The sequence below is a fragment of the Melitaea cinxia genome, chromosome 12, assembly GCF_905220565.1.
Source record: "Melitaea cinxia chromosome 12, ilMelCinx1.1, whole genome shotgun sequence".
NCBI classification, from domain to species: domain Eukaryota; kingdom Metazoa; phylum Arthropoda; class Insecta; order Lepidoptera; family Nymphalidae; genus Melitaea; species Melitaea cinxia.
The window spans coordinates 1,525,498-1,545,605 of NC_059405.1; the positions used below are offsets into that span (position 1 = coordinate 1,525,498).

The 20,108-nt window shown below is 33.3% G+C and overlaps 3 protein-coding genes across 3 annotated transcripts; 2 read left to right on the top strand and 1 right to left on the bottom strand.

The window, feature by feature from the left end:
• Positions 1-1,558: 1,558 nt before the first annotated feature.
• On the top strand, positions 1,559-3,489 carry LOC123658311. The gene is made up of 4 exons (XM_045593749.1): positions 1,559-1,679; positions 1,842-2,107; positions 3,021-3,189; positions 3,321-3,489. Exons 1-4 carry the CDS (start codon positions 1,628-1,630, stop codon positions 3,461-3,463), a joined length of 630 nt encoding a protein of 209 aa, XP_045449705.1. The 5' UTR covers positions 1,559-1,627; the 3' UTR covers positions 3,464-3,489.
• Positions 3,490-10,809: 7,320 nt separating this feature from the next.
• Positions 10,810-12,744, top strand: LOC123658631 (putative nuclease HARBI1). Its single transcript, XM_045593996.1, has 5 exons — positions 10,810-11,022; positions 11,368-11,564; positions 11,634-11,766; positions 12,098-12,239; positions 12,329-12,744. The coding sequence occupies exons 1-5, from the start codon at positions 10,810-10,812 to the stop codon at positions 12,742-12,744; spliced, it is 1,101 nt and encodes a 366-aa protein (XP_045449952.1).
• Positions 12,745-14,204: 1,460 nt separating this feature from the next.
• LOC123658632 lies at positions 14,205-14,936 on the bottom strand. Its single transcript, XM_045593997.1, has 2 exons — positions 14,514-14,936; positions 14,205-14,405 (listed from the first exon to the last, which is right to left on the bottom strand). The coding sequence occupies exons 1-2, from the start codon at positions 14,655-14,657 to the stop codon at positions 14,205-14,207; spliced, it is 345 nt and encodes a 114-aa protein (XP_045449953.1). The 5' UTR covers positions 14,658-14,936.
• Between the last annotated feature and the right edge of the window lie 5,172 nt (positions 14,937-20,108).

A 20,108-nucleotide genomic window follows, 5' to 3' on the forward strand; every position in this document is an offset into this window, starting at 1 on the left:
TAAATAAAGTAAAATTAAGTGTAGAATTAGTCCTAATTTATTGTATAATTATTTTTATATTTATTTTAGAACTTAAAATTCTAAATATTTAAAATTTTAAGACAGCCATCAAAAAATAATAAAGTATGAACAGAGTTAATGTTCTTTACTCTTGGTTTGAAATTAAATTCTAAGATTTTGATTTAATTTCTTGCAAATAACCAATCTTAGATATCTAACCACTCATAGATACCATTTTTATTTCCTTTTCATTAAATTTATAGAAACATAAAATTATTTTTATTATAATTAGATCGATTTAATTTTATTGCTCGGACTAAGAATTTAATTCTTAGTCCGAGTTTTATTGTATTTCAACAACTGTTTGATAATCTGTGGTTGTTTGTTATGCACAGGTGACAGCACAGGGCACTTCACAACCGGTCAATTAACTGTCGTTAATTTCTATTAAATTACATGAATATAAGTACAAATACAATGGAAGAGGCAGGGGACAAATTAATAACATTGGAAATAGAACCCTATGCTTTCTCTACAGATAATGAGCGATTTGTTAAAGCAAATGCAGATGCTGTTAAAAAAACTTACAAATTAAAAGCGTTATCAAAAGATCGATTAAAAATAGATAATATATTTAGCCAAGCAGCTTTAGAGTTATCCGACGAACCCACTGAAGTTCCAGGTAATGTTTATTATAAATGTAAATATTGTTGATCAATCTTATATATAAAATTCTCGTGTCACAATGTTAGTTAAAATACTCCTCCGAAACGGCTGGACAGATTTTTATAAAATTTTATGTGCATATCGGGTAAACCTGAGGATCGGCTAACATCTATTTTTTAAACCTCCAATTTATAAGGGTGGTCCCACCCCAAAATATTTTTCTTTCATTTTTTGGCAAATTTTATTTTATTTTATTATGGTTTGGCAATAAAAAATACATACAACACAAAATTTTCACCCTTCTATCACCAACCCCTATTTTAATAGCGTTTAGCGGCAAAACAACATTTGCCGGGTCAGCTACTCTCTAATAAATTTTTTACTAATGAAAGTTTTTGAGAAGGGATATTAGTTGGTATAAATTTATTTTTAATCGTTAATATTTATACAATTAATTAAGTTATGCTACTGTCATTTTATTTCAAATATTAATTTTTTTTTAATTCCAATAGAATCTAAGAAATTAAAAAGTCAAAAAATAGTGAAGAAACTTACGAGCCTAAAAAAAAATAGTCTCAACTCATCGTCAACATCAATAGCTTCTTTGTCATCTTCATCACCACCATCATCATTATATAATCCTATGAAAATAAATAATGAAACTAAGAAACAACTAATTAATGTCAGTACTAACTACATTGGTGGCTCACAAAAAAAGAAAAAAAATAGTTCACCATCTACACCACCATCATCACCTTTGTCATCATCATCATCATCATCATCACCACCATCACCATCAACTAAAAGTAGAAAAATAAGAAAAATCAACTCAAATTTGAGGAACGTAAATATGCATATGGAAATAGCACACGAAAACAGTACAGACAGTACGTTAGCGACAATTGCTGATATTAATCCATTTCAACATCATCATCATAATATATCAGAAATAGATGCCGAAATGAATATATTAGCAGCTAGATTATCATCAACAAAAAATAGTGTATCCAATGGTAAGAAAAAAAATTTTTTTTTTGATCATTAGGATATCTATAATAAATATAATTATTAACTAAGGTCATAATACGGATAACTTATAATATGTAATCCTTATAATATTATTCAGTTACGAATTTTGGTATTTAAATAATTGTATTAATATATATTTTCAACAGATTCTTTGTTTGCATGTATCAAACATTATAACAGTCTATTAAAAGAATTAACGAATTTAAAAGGCCAGATCTTAAGCATATCTACTGATGTTGCCCAAATCCTGTCTGAAATAAGAAAAAATTACAATACGCAACGAGATTCCAGACTATTAACACATCCTGAAGGAAATCACGTGGGCAAAGAATTTGTATTTCCGCTATCAACAATTGAAGAGTTTGATAAATTCAATGAAAAGTTGAAAGACGAAATATATAAAAATAAAATTGTAAGTTTTTAATAAAATATATAATGTTTCAGCCTGTAATATCCCACTACTGGGCATAGGCTTCTTTCCCCGTGTAGGAGAAGGATCAGAGCTTAATCCACCACGCTGCTCTAATGTGGGTTGGCGGATAAAAAAGCTATATTCTTATATGTAAATATATCAAAGATCTAATATAAGTAGTTGCTCTGTGACAATATTGAAAATATAATATTTGATAAAATGCTCATAATAATAATTATATAATTATAATAACTAGTGGTCACCCAGAGGTCGAAATTCGAACATAATTAAAATTTTTAATTAAAGAAAACCAAAAAGTAATGAAAATAAAGAACCTTCTTTTTAATTTTTCACTTTTACTACAGACTGATAATCAACAAAAGGGTATAGTGCATAATTCAAAAGAAATATTAGCATTCTGCACTCCTCTATATAAACTATTCGCTTTAGCCTGTAATATTCCTCTACTGGGCATAGGCCTCTTTTCCTATGTAGGAGAAGAATCAGAGCTTAATCCACCACGCTGCTCCAATGCAGGTTGGCGGATATATTCCTTACTATGAGTAACGATCGCTATCAGGTGTACATGATAACAACCGGGACCGACGGCTTAACGTGCTCAAAGAAGCCACGCAGACACCTGTGTGGCCAATACAAATGTTAGGCTTAACGTGCTCAAAGCAGACCACGGCAACCACCTGTGTGGCCAATACAAATGTTTGTCATGTGCGGGGATCGAACCCGCAACCACCAGCGCAACAGGCACAATCCATGGCTTTGACCGTTCCGCCAACGCGACGTCTATATAAACTATAAGTGAACGAAATTACATATGTCTCCATTCTCGCAATTTTCGTAAAAAAGGTACAAACTTTTTGCATCATGTATTAATATATAGATTTTTCTGTTCCAGAATAAACGCTTATACTTTTCTCTGAATGGAAAACATACTATTACCCGTAATATGGGCAATATTATTCGTGCTTATATATCAAGAGATGTAGCACTGTCATATGTAGCAGTTAAAACAACTTCAAAAAAAAAAGTTTTCAAAGATACAACTTTTTTCACTTCTATAAAAAGTATGTTAATAATTATATAGTGCAGGATCATTGATACCTAATTATTTTTTTCCTAATTATAATTATGTATTATTTTTTTATTATTACTTATTTAATTACGTACATAATTAATTGAATTTTTTTTATTTTAGCTGCAATAAGACAGAAATTCGAAAATAACCAAGAAATTATTCCCGATAGTAAATTGCATCAAGCATTGTCTTCAGTATTGAATAATGCTAAAGATTGGGATGGCTACAGGGTAGCCAGGATCAAAAAACAATCATCTAATTAAGTTAAATAAAAATAACTTATCGCTTTTATTTTATTTACTTTTTAAAAATCTTTTTATTTTTTGCTGTGTAAAATATTTTACCAAGCAAATAAAAAAAATTAATAAATATTAAGTAGTTAATTATAATATTTATTTAATAATAATAATTTATAATATAAAAATAAATGGAAATAAATATAAATAATATGTTAAGTAACATATTTATAATATCAATTCATAATTATTTTTTAATAAATCGATGAACGCCGGCTGCATGCACGAAAAAGAACGACTCATTGTAGCGTTGCGCTAATTGTAGCGTTACGCTCATTGTAGCGTTATGCTCATTGTCCCGTTACACTCATTGTACGCTTGTGCCGCATCAATCTCTCTTCCACTCAATTGACCTATGCGTCCAAGGAGATGTTTGTTATGACGTTGTCATGTTAAATAACGAAGTTTTTTAATTAAACAATTTTTTCAAGACTTCATTTTTTCATTTCATGACATTCATGTTTTTTAATAGGACCGGACTGGGCATACTCGATTTAGATCAGGCAAGGTATGTAATGCAGAAGATTTGTCTGGACCCGATCAGGAGTCGAACACGAAAAAAATTTCTTGTCGGGTTAACTTTGGAGAAAACAATTATCCTATTTTGACAAAATTATAAGTAATGAATCTATGTGAATAAATAATAAAATTTTAACATAAAAAATAAACAAATTTTAATTTTAGTAAAATTATATAAAAAAGTAACTGCAATATAAAAGTTGAAAAGCTATCAAGTTATTAGTAAATTATTATTATTAATTGTATCTTTTTTTCTTCTGTAAATAAATAAATAAATAGTCAATTGAAAAATGCTGCTCTAGATAGAGTTTAAGATTAAAACCATCGAACGATACTTGATAACAAATTGTAAATACTGGTAGACACGTTTCTACGAAAATCACATAAACAAACACGATCAAAAGACTGAAAGGATCAAGTCATAATATATTTTAGCTATCATAAAACAAATTTAAAAATCATCGCAATGCAGTAAATACTTACGTAAGTTGCTAAATGCGGTCAAAAACACATCACTTCCTAAATAAATCCAATAATAATAGAACGTCACAAAAACATAAAACAAAACACTACATTACTAGTTAAAACAAAAAAAATCAACACTAAAACAAGTCTACAAATTCGTAATATTATTGCACTTTTGAAAAAGATCGCGAGAAATTATTCTAACGGAGGGCGTGCACCCGCAGCGAGAGTTGATGACAAACTAAGACCGCTCGTAACACGAGGGGTAGATTGGGGTGAAATAGGGTGAGCGGGGGCGAAACAGACGGCCGGCTGAATGGAACGGACCCACCGCCATTTTCATCCCACTATATAGGTTGTATAGTAATAAACGTCTCACTTTATTAAGTTTAAACTTAGTGTATACTACTTAGAAAGGCCTTACTACTTTATGATGTACCCTATTTGGAAGGTCACTCGCTAGGTTTTAATGAAGTTGAGATTGCGAATTTGTGACACAGTGTAAAACGTTTTCCATTTATTATAAATTTTAGAGGACATTATAGTGTGAAATTCAACTACTTTCTGTATGCCGGTTTCAACCCTTTAGAGGATGAAATATTAATATTCTTTTTTAGAATAGGTAAGTACCTATCTTCTTCTTCTTGTGCCTCTCCACTACTGGAGGTTGGCCGTCAGCTCAGCGAATTTTTCGCGGTCTCGCGCTAAACGAAATAGCTCTTCCACGTTGGCTATCTTCATCCATTCGCAGATATTGCGCAACCAGGACTTTTTTCTTCTTCCAACGCGTCGCTTCCCTCTACTTTGCCCATCATTATAATTTGGAACAGCTGGTATCGCTCGTGCCTCAAGACCTGGCCCATATACTCAGCTTTTCTCTTCTTGACGATTCGCAGTAACTTCCGGCTACTGGCGACGCGCTGGAGTACTCTCACGTTCGAAACTTTCTGTGTCCAGCCAATACGGAGCATTCTGCATTCTAAGTACCTATATAGCATATGAAATCTACGTCCTCTCGAAATTTCAAACTTCTACTATTAGTTTAGGCTGGGCTGGCTGGTTATGTTAGTACAGTCATTGCCTTTTTAACCGACTTTCACAAAAGCGTGAGATTCTCAATCTATCACATCAGGCTTTCGCAGTCCACTACTGGACATAGGCCTCCACAAGATCACGCCAAAAATGACGCGACTCATGTGTTTTGCCCATAGTCACCACGCTGGGCAGGTTCTCAATTCAAGTTTTTTTTTATCTGTGTTACCACAGAACTTGATTTTGTGGTTGATTTTGTTGATCCCATTTCAATTTAATTGAGGTCTAACATGTACTTTTCGACATATATGTAATAATGTGTATTTACTTGACAACTTTTTCGTCGACCAACATTGTATTATACCGCGTAACTTTTCACTGGGTATAATGATTTTGATGATTCTTGTTTTAATCGAAAGCTGATGATTGTCTTGTTGCCCCATTCAAATTTGATCGAGATCTGATGACTAATTTAATTGATTTTTTTTAATTGAACGTTATATTTATAAAAGCCCAGATTTCGCTTTAAACGAAAAATTAAGAAAAAAAATGTCATTTATAACAACTACATTATTATACAATGACCCATTAAAAATGATAAAAACGAGATGGAAAATATATCAGACAATTTTTTAGAGATACTAGACACATAAACTTATCTCAGAACAAATAAACCAACCACACTGAAAGCACAACGCCTTTATTTTTTCGACATTCGCGTAAAAATAAGGTCAAGTAACAAGATTGTTATTTTAGTTGTACAAAGTATTCTTCACATCTCACGCCAAGGTCTAAGAAAACATTTCAAACTTCCAGGTGTGCTTTGTGAAAATGAAAGGTATACTAAAAATACATAAAAGCTCAGACACTGATATAAGTACTCTTTCACTAGTATCTTTAAGGATTTCCCAAAATTTAACCCTCGTAAGGGACAGTGACATCACAACCCGGCCCCATACTTGCATGATGTAATATCAACTTAACTGGAGCATAACACATTTACTGACATCAGTACGGCGTCAATTTGTAACATGCTCTAACAAACTCGTAATTAATATTGGACACCAATAAATTTGTGTGAGAAGAAACTACCTATAAAATAAAATATTTTTTTAATATTTTGCATTTCCTTTTTATGGGCTCTTTTGACTTTTCTAAAGTACGTATTAATTGTATTTTATTTGCCTATACCTATACATATACTATAAAATGGAAAAATTTGTTTTATATTTTGAATGAAAATTTATAGAACTTCTGGGAGTGTTTTTGACAATTCTTACACCGAAGAAAAAAGTGCTATGTTTTCATTGATTTACATTAGCTATATTTTAACAGGAAAAGATGGAAACAAGCCAAAATAGTGTAATTATTAGCCACAGGTCGCTCTAAACTTATTTTATTGTCATCTTTCGTTCTTCTTACTTACCTTTTGAATGGAATCCCGCGTATCCATTTGCTATTTTTAAGATATCAAGTTGTTATTTTCTTGCGTCATTGCTCTACTACTTGAAATGAGGGTGTCCGAGCACATCATCTATGACCACGGCTGCTTTGCCAACAGTGCCCAATTTAACGGAAAGATCTCTGCTCCGTTCGATGTCCTCCATAATTCATCATCAGTCATTTGTTTGTTTATTTGAGTTTACTACTCAACAAACGATAAAAGTACCGTGGTATTAAAAAACGTTCCGCTACCACCTTGGAACTTAAAAAGCCGACCGGTGGCGGGATAACCATCCAACTGCTGGCTTTGAAATACACAGGCCGAAGACGGGCAGCTGCGTCTTCGGTGCAACAAAGCCAGTAAGTACTGCGGTCACCAACCCGCCTGCCCAGCGTGGTGACTAAGGGCAAAACACACGAGTTCACGTTATTTTTGGCGTTAACTTGTGGAGGCCTATGTCCAGCAGTGGACTGTATAGGCTGTAATGATGATTAAAAAACGTAGAGGTGAAATATTGGGTGAAATAAGTGACGCTGACGCTCAGTGGTGCTGACGTTTAATGACGCTGGGACTGACATCTTAGGGAAAATTTTAATTTTAAATATTGTACTAATCTTTGTTAAGAAATAAACTCCAGTCGGATGTCGGAGCTAACACACAATTTTTTGTGCAAATATCCTCTGAAACTTTATCGTTAATGTAGGTATATGTAGATACTGCTTTCATAGAGATTTATATATATTTGAATGGCAAATGAACATTCACATATCACACAAATGTAATACACAAACTTACGTTACAAGTGATATAATCAAGAGAGTGAATGCGATTACTTAAGTTCTATTGAACCAAATTGTATTCTTCGCTGTGAGGGGATAGGAAACAAAAGATTGTTTAATTTAAATGCATTACCTCGCCGAAAAGAGAGATTTTGGCGCCCCATCGCGAGGTATACTTGAAAATTTTGAGTGAAATTAAGCTAACAACAATTTTATCTGTAAGTTGAAATTTACTGAAACTTGGTTTGTGATTGTTTGCTTTCACGGTTTCGCTTATGTTGCTCATATACTGTAGTATGAAAATTTAATTTATATAGATACTAAATTCTATAAGAGGAGTATCTCTTATAGAATATTGTTTATAAATGAACTTTTTGGTTTTAAGAGAGTATCCAGCGATGTGTGATGGAATTTAACTGAATTGAAAAACTAAATCAGTGGGTTTGTAAACATCCTGATTATGGGGAGAGACATCTTCTCTTATGAATAAGGGTTTTAATCTCTCACGCTCCTCTACTTATGGGTCGGCAGATACTTTCCCTAACACAAGCTACGATTACTATCAGGTATATATGATAACAACCGAGACGTGTGGTTTATTGCGAAAGTTGTACATAGTTTTTTGGTGAATGAAAGAAACATTTCTTTTTTACCAATTATTTATTGACGAAACAAAAAAGATGAACATATATTATATACTAAAAAAATATTTTCTAAGAAAACATATTACTCAGAGCAGTGTTCTTAAAATTGTTATTTTCATAGAAATTTAATTTAGTTTAATTTACTATTTTATGTAAAAAAAAAAAATAGAAGTTTATTTGGTTAAAATTTTATTTAAATTGATTGTTAAAGTTCATCTTCTTTATTTCGTCAATAAATAATTGGTAAAAGAGGAATGTTACTTTCATTTACCAAAAAACTATGTACAACTTTCGCAATAAACCACACTTATTTAGTAATTAGTTAACCTTACTATTTAATTATTCGGTAATTATTCGGCAAATGAACTGAATATTCGGCCGAATACGAATGTGAGAAAATATGCCGAATGTACCGAATACGAATATTCGGCCGAACATTCAACTCATCTAAATAGTTATGCTATAAAAAGTTATTCTAATTAGATGACGTTGAACATTTACATGTTCACGTCACTATTCTACGCGGACGAAGTCGCGAACACAACTAGTATGCTATATATATTTTGGTAACCATTCTTAAGAAGTAAGTATGGGGAAACTCCAGTTGCGTAGCTGACATATATACTCTTCTTTATTTTTATAAATATCACACAGATGGATGGATTTAAAATTAATATGGAGAGAAAATAGTACTTGAAACTAGTACTTGAAACTAGTTATATAAAAATATACAACGTTTTTTTTTTAAATCTCTCATCGTACGACCACCTGAACTGAGCACATTCCGAGTGGGAAATTAACTCCTCTGAAACTTTCAAACAATTTCGCGTAATAAATGACAGGAGTTTTAAAACGAATATTTATTACACGAAGTAATGTATTAACTTTTAATTATGTTTTTAAATGCTACAATAAATAAAACATCATATTACTTGTTTATTTATTAATTTTAAGGATAAATCGAAGTATACCAAGATATACTTTTTGACTCTCGAATTATTCATTGAAGCAGAGTTTCGTTGTGACATCTGATCACGTTTTTTATTCAGCCTTTAAAATCGTGTGCGCAACTGAGCATAAGCCTTTTTTCCGTGAAGGAGAAAATACGAAACTTAATATTCAGCGAACTGTCCTACTGCGGGTTGGTGGATCTATTCCCTACTATGAGTTCCTTACTGTGAGTAAGATTTATATTGGTAGCCTTTAAGTTAATTGAAGACGAATAAAATGCTTAAACAATAATTTATCTTAATGTTTATGATGTTATTAGCAGTCACTTCTATATACTTATTATGAATGTACGTTTTATATTATATTATATTATATTCTTTATTGCACTTAGTAATTTTACAATAGTCATTATAATATAGGAAGTTGGCAAGGGGAAAATTTTTCTCTACAACATATCTCTTCGAGTTAACCCATGGCAGTGAGAAATTATGTGAACGCGGGGAAAAGTAGTGCAGGAATAGGAGGATAAAAAAATTAAATAAAAAACATAAACTAAATATATTATTAAGACTATATAAATAAATACATACATATACACATACATACATATACTACATAATTATATTCATCTCATACATCACACGTTTTACATATGTTTGTATACAGCAATTTGCTATGCGGAAATGAAGTAATCACATTACTTCCACATTTTTTTAAAGAGTAATAGCGGATTTTTTTTCCGATTCTTCTCCGCTGTATCTACATTCCGAATCGGTGGTAGCTTCACTTTAACTAGGTACTTATAATTAAATTATCATACAAAAATATAATTTCGCAAAATAACGATTCAAAAGTGCTTTTAAAGCCTAATTGAATACAGTCATTATTGATTTTCATTTTGAATTGGTTGACTGATAGAAATTGCTGTAGCAATAAGGCTAAGCGCGCACTGGCGGCCAGGCCACAGCGGCCAGTATTGCGACCAGCTGTGCAATTCTCTAAGCGTAAATATCGTTACAGCCTAGATGACAGCCGCTGTTACAGCGACGAGGGCTATAAGGGTATTCCCTAAGATTAATTTCTACGCTGTTCGACACTAGCGCCGCATGGCTGTAGACGGCGTGATTTGAAAACAAATATTTGTATGTTCTTAATATGAAATCGGTATTCTCCAAGCAAAACAGCCACAAATTTCAACCGCAGCCTCGGCGTACGCTTACAACTTTTAGTGTCAAACGAAAAGCTACTATTTCGTGGCTGTAGCCAAGGATTTTCAGTCCATTTATATTGTGTTTAGTTTGTTTTAGTGATATTTTAAGTTGGATTACTCTATAAAAATGTAAGTATTTAGTACCTACATAATATGTTTCTTTTAAATCTATTTAGAACTCAGAACACATGAAGCAGTAATTTAAAAAAATATAGGTACATACTTATACTTATTTTTTTTGTGATAACAGGGCCGCAAGAGTATTGTGTATGTTGTACCTTCTAGAAGAAGCTAAAAGGCTAGACGATTTACACAAAAGACGTCAAAGTCGCAGTATACGCAATCTTTATAAAATATCATCAGACAGAGATTACATACGCAACTACAGGCTCACCAGGGATCTTATAGAAATATTGGAAGACGATCTCATGCCTTTTTTGCCCCAACAAGTACGGCGTGGTGGGCTCAGTCATCACACTAAGGTGATACTACCGGAACTACCTTATTTGTCTACTTATTAATTGATCTTTGTAGTTTAATATACAAAGCAGTGCAGTATCTACTATTTATTTTTTGTGTTACAATATACATCTAGTTCACACTGGGTTTATGTAGAAGCCTCAGTGTAAGTATGTACATAATTATATTGAGAGTTATCCAATAACAATAGTTAAGCGAATAGTTATATATTAGTATAGTAATATACATATAAAATATTACTATGTATTTATATAACATTGATAATTTATAGTGAAACCTTGTTTTTCTATTACTAATCTATTATTATCTACGACTATATGAAATGACAATAATCTTATTTCTTCCAGATTCTATGCACCCTATCTTTTTTGGCCACTGGAAGCTACCAGAATGTAGTTGGAAAATCATTTTTTAATTATGTATCACAACCATCTGCCAGCCGAGCTATTAATACAATTGTCAATGCACTAAATCATCCTGACATAATTAAAAAGTATATAAGATTTCCACAAAATCGTAATGAAAGAGAAACTCTGAAACAAAGGTACTTAAAGTAAATATATTTAAGTCCCCTTTGTCGACACTTCTGTTTGACCTTTATCTTTTGTTGCAGATTTTTTGAGAAATTTAAAATTCCTGGTGTGATTGGATGTGTTGATGGTACTTTGGTGGCCATGATTCGTCCCAAAACACAAGAAGAAAGATATTACTGCAGAAAAGGTTACCATGCTAGAAATGTTTTAATTGTGAGTGTTGTACTATAGAATATAAACACCCATTGGTTTATTAAAAGATAAAAATACATTACCTATAAATAAAAATATTTAATTTATCTTGAAAACTGATTTTTAACCGACTTCCAAAAAAGGAGGAGGTTCTCAATTCGACTGTTTTTTTTTTAAAATGGATTATTCCGTTTGGTCTGTGCTTATGAGAATAGAGATTATATTATATTATAATTATGTATAGAGACTAGTATTGATCATTTCATAATTTAGAAATAATAAATATTATAATATATATTAATGTTTAAAAATGAATATTAGTATTAACTATATAATGATGTTTGCATTGCAGATAAATGACTGTGATCTAAACATATTACATGTGGATGCTACATTTGGAGGGGCTACACACGACAGCTTCATTTTTAATAATTCTGTCATACAGCATCACCTGGAGCAACTAAACAATGCGGGAGAGACAGCATATTTGTTAGGTATGAAAAAAATAACATTGTTTACAGTTGACATTGAATAGTGGAAAGGCAGTTGGTAATTTATTTAATATAATATTAATTGTTCACAGGTGATTCTGCTTATGGGCAGAGATCCTACTTGATGACCCCATGTGCCAATCCTGAGCCTGGTTCTCCAGAGGAGCATTACAATACACTGCATAGTACAGCAAGGAATAGTGTTGAAAGGACAATCGGAATTTTAAAGGGCAGATTTAGATGTCTTCTGGTTCATAGAGTTTTACACTATGATCCAGAAATGGTGTCTAAAATCATTATTGCTTGCTGTATCTTGCACAATATTTGTAATCGCGCTGGATTACCAGTATTAGAGTTGCCACATAATTTGCAAGAAGAAGAAATTCGCGCAAATGAAGTGCTACAAAGCGAGGGTCATCACATAGAGCCGGCATCTCTAGGCGCCCTAGAACGTGGTCGGGCTTCCCGCCAGCAACTTATAAATATTTTATGGCGTGGGAGGCATTAAATAAAAGTGTAACCTGCTTTACTTATTATATATATATTATTATTTAAATATTATTACTTATAATTATTTAATTTTAACATTGTAATATTAGAGTACAAAATTAAATCATAGCTATTATTATTATTTTTTTATCAAAATAATGAAATAAAAATAATATGAAAATAAAATTGTATTATTAACTAACAAAAAAAAAAAACAAAAATCACTTAAATTTAATTCTACGTGTTAGAGCTAGGTATCAGGAGCTCTAAAATGTAGAATTGCTTTAAGTGATTGCTGTGTGACGTCGCGTATAATGTCACCGAGGCGATCTATTGCTGCCGCCATTATGATGGGACCTTGTGCATCGGCTTCCCGCGCCCGTGCTAAGGCCTCCTGAGACCGAGCTGAGGTAAGCTCTGCCTCAACACGTTGCTCTTCGATGGCTATAAACCTTTGGATAAGGCTTGCCATCTCGGAGCGACGCTGTGACGGGGGAGACCGTCGCAGAAGACGTCGGCGTCCCGCAGATACCCCTCCGCGAGGTGACGTCATTGCTGTGCGGCGGCGTTGTTGCGAGCTAGAAGTGGGTCTTTGTGTCGGTGTAGGCACGGATGAGCCCCTGCGCTGACTGGGGGAATCGAAACAAATGCGCCTTCGCGCGCCACCGACACTATCGCTTGGTATTGATGGCATTTCCCCTGCCTCTTCAACATTTCTGTCTCTTTCAGAGGGGGATACCTATAAATAAATAAGAAAAAACTGTTGAATATTGTCTAAATTTATAGATTAATATAATATTAAATATAATTATAAATCTCTGCCTAATAAACATGTATAAATTTACCATTTCAACTTCATCCTGTATCCGTACACCTTCAGACTCATCTGGTGGAGTAGAAATCGTTGGTGTCTGTAGATTTTCTGCTACTGTGTCTCCGACAACAACAACTACAGTTTCGTCCTAAAAATTAATCAATAGTTTTTAATACCGAAGTACCCAGTTTTTAATACCCGAATACATTGAGTAGACAATTAAATATCTAAAATTATTATTGACTTATATTTTACATAAGAGGAAGTGATAAGTTTTTTTTAAAGTAATTCAGGACCTTCTACAAGTGTAAAAATTTTGGTAATTACTGATGGATACTATTCCTACTATTCCTGGTGGATCAGGAATTTTCTAAAAACATAATTTAAGACACTGCTAGTATTTTAGATTATTAATTTTATAAATATTATATTAATTTTATGATATTAATTTAAATTCAATAAAAATATTACTCTCACATGAAACTGCCGCAAGATGCTTTCTGAGTGACCGCTAGTTTCAGTGCCTAGAGGGGGCTGAACAGCATTTCCTTGTTCCTACAAACAAAAAATAAAAATCAAATTAATTCTGACAATAAATTTTTATGATTAATAAACTATGGAAGCTGTTGTTGTAAAAGCTTAAATTTTGTTTATCAAGACATGTCTTATATACATACATGAAATGGATTGATTGCTAAATTCCTATCACCAGTAGCAAAACTCAGACCACCAGAAATGGTCAGAATTCTTTTCTCCAGATCTGACAGCTCCACCACGTCTACATCGACCCCACCACCTGTCCTCTGCATAGCAGTCTGTGCAATATTTGCCTTCCTTTTTGTGGCAGCTTTTTTATCTTTCCAGTACTATAAACAAAAAAGATAATCACATAGAAAGTTGACATTTACACATCTAAACAAACTTAAACATTATGCATATATTTGTACTAACACTACTATTAATTAGTTGCATACCTTAGCCCACTGCTTCCACTCTTTTATGCACCCGTTGCCAACACTGTTTAACACCGTAGCTATTTCGGTCCAGCCATTTTGCATACGGGTCCTAGCATTCGCTGTACGGGCATGTCCAGTGGCAAGGTCTGATCTCACTTCCATGAATTCAATCAATTTCTCCAATTGTACTGAGGACGGTCCAGCGTTACGAGCCACTGCAAGCAAGTGTTTAGATTGTAAACCAACTTACATTAGAAAAAAATACTGGTACGTCGTACGAGAAACATAATATGTGATAGTAAAGTAATACTTACTTGTTCAATTTAGATTTTTTATGTTTACTATGCGATGCACAACAAGTTGGCACAACAGTATAACGTTTTGTTTAGGCAATACTGATTGACTGAACACATTATTAATGCACATGTTCCCAAGTTTCACAAAATATTTTAAGTGGTTTTCGTGGGTCGCTCGAATCGGCCCCATATCCAATTTAAAGTGTATACAAGTGTGGCACTTGACTTTCTAACATTTGATTTTATTTTATTTTATTTCTTATGACTAAGTTTAATGTGTTTCACATGTTTTGTTTGTTTTTGTTTACTCAACTCTATTTTAGATTTGACGTCGATTTTAATAAGTGTCATTTTTCGATTTGACGTAGAGCTAACTTTTTTATTAAGTGTCAATTTAATATGCAAAGACCACATTTACTAGAAACATTTTTACCTGTTTGTCGGCAATTTACTATTATTTTTAAGCAAATATACTCAAATGATTCATAAATACAACTGTGTATTCAAAAATGCTTATAACATAATTGTTATCACAAAGAAATAGTCAATATTTACGAGACAAAAATATATCGATAGTGCAGATACGGCTCCGCCCATCCCTCAAAAACAGCCTTGCGAACAGCCGTGCGCTCACGCAGCCGAGAGATCGTCGGCGAGATAACAGAGCTTAGAGAATACGAAAAATAACGCCTTGAACTCAGCGAACGATGCGACGGCTGTGACATCCGTGATCACAGCGACGAGTACAGCCACAACACGTCGCTTAGAGAATTGCCTAGCAGGCCGTGAGTGTCGCGACCAGCCGCAAGCGTCGCTCCCAAGCCATAGCCCATAACGATATAATTTGAACACTCCGTAAAGAGTAAAACATCTATCCGCGCGCTCTATGATACGATGTACATACGTCCGCTGCGGCCAGGCCGCCAGTGCGCGCTTAGGCTAAGACCGCCTTCGCGGCCTGTAGGTAGGCCTATTCCTCTACATAATTATTCGTTTACTTTTTTTTTACTACACCACTTTACAAAATAGTAATCGTTTTAATAACATTTTGTAAGTCATAGATGTATGACCGACGTAGCTTTATACGCTTCTTGGTTACATTATTAGCCCGTTGGCGCAATAGATATGTAATGGCCGTGCTTTCTGCTCCGCAGGTTGCGTGTTCGATTCCCGAAGTTGGGTGTAATATTTGTATATATATAAATACTTAGCTATAACAGTCAGCTGTTACCCATAATACAAGCATTAAGCTGATTACCATAGAACAGACGACCGTGTGTGTATGTTATAAGATGTTTATTTTATTATTGAATTTCAGTAGGTACTTGTCTGATAAAAATTCGCAGCTACTATTATCGTCTCCCAAATTACCACGTTTTTTGACCTTAAAATAATTGTTCAAATCGTACCAAATTCACGGTTATTCACCGGTGATCGCGAGTTTAGCGTTTCCAAACAAACTCTAAATTTAAAATAGATTTAACTTTAATACTTTGCAAAATGACGAACCTAAAACATTTGTACAAATGAATTTATATCCCCGTATCCGACCGCTGTTATATTTACTTATTAACAATTTAAATTTCAACATTCCCATATACTTCATTATCTTATACCGGTTCGGACATGACGATTAAGTTCGCAAGGAATTTTCAGACGAATTATATTTAGATAAGTAAATTTTTCGTGTATAGCGAGGGTGTTTAGGATTCTTAACTCGTATTAAGGTTGGCGTGGAAAATAACTAAGCAATATTTGGGTAATTTGAAATGAAAAATTAATACATAAATTTTACGACGCGTTAGCCCAAACGTCACAGATTTCGAACCCCACATATGGTATTCATTTGTATTGGTCTTACAAAAACTTACCGTGGATTGAGCGTTTGTGCTTATGTATTGCGTGTGTTTCAGGACCCTTGTAACAGGAGTAAATCCTCAAGGACGCCATAGAGTTTGAGGCGTTTATTTCAATTAATAAATTCAAAAAAGAGTGATCTTTAGTGATCAATAAGTTAAAACTTTTTATTTTGAAGTTGTCACGTTAACGTTTGAGGTTTTTACCCGATTTCCAAAATTAAAAAAAATAAATATATTAGGCATGTTGAGAAATAGTAGTAGTATTCAGGTTTTTTTTTTTTTAATGAAAACCTTACTTTTTAGGTGTATTATATGAACACATATAAATTAACTAACAGATGCCTATTTTTAAATAACGCATATACGGTTAGAAAACTATTAATTTTTAGGATAGATTTTCTTATTATGTTGTTAGGACTTAAATTATAGCAATCCGTTCCATTTATTGACTGAAATAGAATTTATTTTGTAATTCGTTAAAGAAAATTATATTTTCTAATTTGAATGTAATTTAAATTCACATTAACAACTAATTAACGCAATAAAAGACAATTTTAACAAGTTTACTTACAACTTTAGGCATCAACGTTTAACATACGTTTCAGCTTCACCTAACCAAAATTCACGTCCAGTCGTCCACTCTCTATGCGAATGTGGCTTCGACGAAGTCTCTGCACCCTATATCCGCTTTAATTGTACCTAACTTATTTATCCTCTATACGATGTCCTTCCTCACAAAATCCCTCGTCCCGTAAATATTGAATGTTTGTTGATTCCTGTGTTCAGTCCTACTATGTGAATACATTAGACGTTATAAAATTAAGCTGTAAACGGACCCTTGTGCTCGTCGTAGTAATGTATTTGTACATAATGTAATTGTAACTTTTTTGTTTTGTTTTAGGCTTTAAGAAAATTAGGTACTGGTATTTCTTATATCTATATTTTCTTATATATTGTGCTGTGTGGCTACGGCACCAAAGAATTTAGCCACCCCCACTCTTCCCGTGGGTGTCGTAAGAGGCGACTAAGGGATAACAAGGTTCCACAACCACCTTGGAACTTAAGAAGCCGACCGATGGCGGGATAACCATCCAACTGCTGGCTTTGAAATACACAGGCCGAAGACGGGCAGCAACGTCTTCGGTGCGACAAAGCCAGTACTGCGGTCACCAACCCGCCTGCCCAGCGTGGTGACTATGGGCAAAACACATGAGTTCACGTTATTTTTGGCGTAAACTTGTGGAGGCCTATGTCCAGCAGTGGACTGTATAAGCTGTAATGATGATTTCTTATATCTTCGAACAGATTGTGTTCGCTTGACATTGGCGAAATCATCTGTACTTCTTTGGCAATATTATAAACCCATTAAACGAAATGAATACATAATATTATAAAATAGTGGAGAACGATTAATATTGAAAATAATTTTGTGCAGCATATATTATATTAAAATAAGAAATATAGATATAATTTTCTGTTGTCTCAATATCTTCTTCTGAGTTTTTCATATTCTATCAACATTGACCATATCTTTACTTCGAGTCAGAAGATTTTTATAAAAGTGTGTAGTGTTTTTTTGTAAAAGTAAGTAAACGGCAAACGGCGGGTGGTAACCGTAGCCTATTGAAGCCTGCAATACGAGAACCATCACAAACACGTCGCTGATTCTACCCCTGACCCTTACCAAGCGCTCTGGCTACCTCAATTAGGACAGAAACACAACACTACTTGGGAACAGGTTAGTTAGGCTGTGATCTTCTGTAAGATAGGGTTAAAACACTTAATCCAAATATAAACTTATACAAAGCATTAATTTTGTATGTCTTATTAGCTTAATAGAAACTTTACTGATTTCAATTATTGTAACTTTAAACTAGTTATAATATAATAAATAAATATTAAATAGTTGTATGTTTCCCAAATAAAAATAGAAAATTAACAAATAGATTAAAAAAAAAAACAGTCAAACGCTAGACTTCCAAACGAAAGGTCTTGATCTCTTGAGATAACAAACGAAAAATAAAATATCTTGTGGCGTTTCTATTCTGTTACTTTAGGTTATTATGTTTCTTATTTTTTTGTTATATTTCTATGTTCTTGAGGACGCGTTAGCGCAATGGTCACATCACTGGTTTGTGGCTGTTGATGACGTGACATTTATTTTGACTTAACGGATTTATTTTACAATTTGCTGTGCCCCCGACTTCGTCCGCGTGGATTTTAACAAAAAAGTTATTGTTCAGTTCGCAGAGCTATTGAAATCAATTTCTAAAATAAAAGTAGCCTAAGTTACTCCTTATTACATCAGCTATCTGCCAGTGAAAGCCCTGTCAAAGTCGGCCCACCCGTTTCAGAAATTAGCCGGCACAGACAGACAGACAGACAAAAGTTGTAAAAAATGTTCTTTTAGTATATGTAACGTGTATACAATCATACATACATATAAATTTAGTAAAAAGCGGTTATTTTAATAATACAAACAGACGCTCCAATTTTATTTACTTGTATAAATAGGTAACATTTCATTTTCTTTTCAATACCACAAAACAAAAACTATTGAAAAAATTATGAAGTGAAAATTTCGTGTAATCATTTCAAAATCCCGCTGCATTTACAGCGTTCGCGAATTCGATTGAATGCACAGAGTGCATTGAATAAGTGACCGGCATTTCACTGCACATACACACGACATGACGACACAAAAAGGTACATTTACATGTAATTAAGACGTTGCAACGAATTGAAACTATAAATTACAAAAGTACCTACGCATGCGAGGGTCTGTCTTCATGGGTCGTTAAAAAGCTGATTTTAAAATAAATTAGGTACTAGCCAGCGATATTTTGTCTAAGGATTCCTTAAAAATGTTAGAATATAAAGGAATTTGTAAGTTTATTTAGCAGTACATAAGACAGTATTTCAACATTTTTCACAGTCGAGGCACATTTATTTTGAAAATAATTCGTTTCTCAATAATGGATTTTACCAACGTGACCATCAGTAAATGAAATTCACGTTTGGACTACGTTTGCTTTTAATAGGTTATCAACACATTATTATATACAGTTACGTCTTTATCATAACACACACACGTAGTCCATACCCAGGGCTCCTGACCCCTGGGTCTAGAATGTATAGCAAATTTTACTTTTATATCTACCGTAACTATATATTGCAGGACAGAAATGTCCAAAAAGGCATTATTAAAATTAATTTATGGAATATGAATCATCTCATATGGGAGAAAAGTTGAAACAGCGTTCCGCTGTATGCTATAAATAATAGTCCAAAAACCTTCCACAATCGCTCTGGTGTAGACAGAGGGTATGCTATGAATGTACCAATTGTAGATTAATTGAAGCAACCTATGCCGAGTAAAATAAATTAAAGAGAATTAGAGAAATCAATATCATTCATCATTATCATCATCATCATCATCATCATCCACATCATTTCAG

Bases quoted from the DNA above. Each gene is read 5' to 3' on its own strand.
- LOC123658311 (XM_045593749.1), top strand. From the start codon at position 1,628: ATGAATATATTAGCAGCTAGATTATCATCAACAAAAAATAGTGTATCC. The intron at 1,680-1,841 runs GTAAGAAAAAAA...TATTTTCAACAG, and splicing joins AAAAAATAGTGTATCCAATG to ATTCTTTGTTTGCATGTATC. The intron at 3,190-3,320 runs GTATGTTAATAA...TTTTTATTTTAG, and splicing joins TTTTTTCACTTCTATAAAAA to CTGCAATAAGACAGAAATTC.
- LOC123658631 (XM_045593996.1), top strand. From the start codon at position 10,810: ATGTTGTACCTTCTAGAAGAAGCTAAAAGGCTAGACGATTTACACAAA. The intron at 11,565-11,633 runs GTACTTAAAGTA...CTTTTGTTGCAG, and splicing joins AGAGAAACTCTGAAACAAAG to ATTTTTTGAGAAATTTAAAA. The intron at 12,240-12,328 runs GTATGAAAAAAA...AATTGTTCACAG, and splicing joins AGAGACAGCATATTTGTTAG to GTGATTCTGCTTATGGGCAG.
- LOC123658632 (XM_045593997.1), bottom strand. From the start codon at position 14,657: ATGGAAGTGAGATCAGACCTTGCCACTGGACATGCCCGTACAGCGAAT. The intron at 14,406-14,513 runs GTATGCAACTAA...TTTTGTTTATAG, and splicing joins AGTGGAAGCAGTGGGCTAAG to TACTGGAAAGATAAAAAAGC.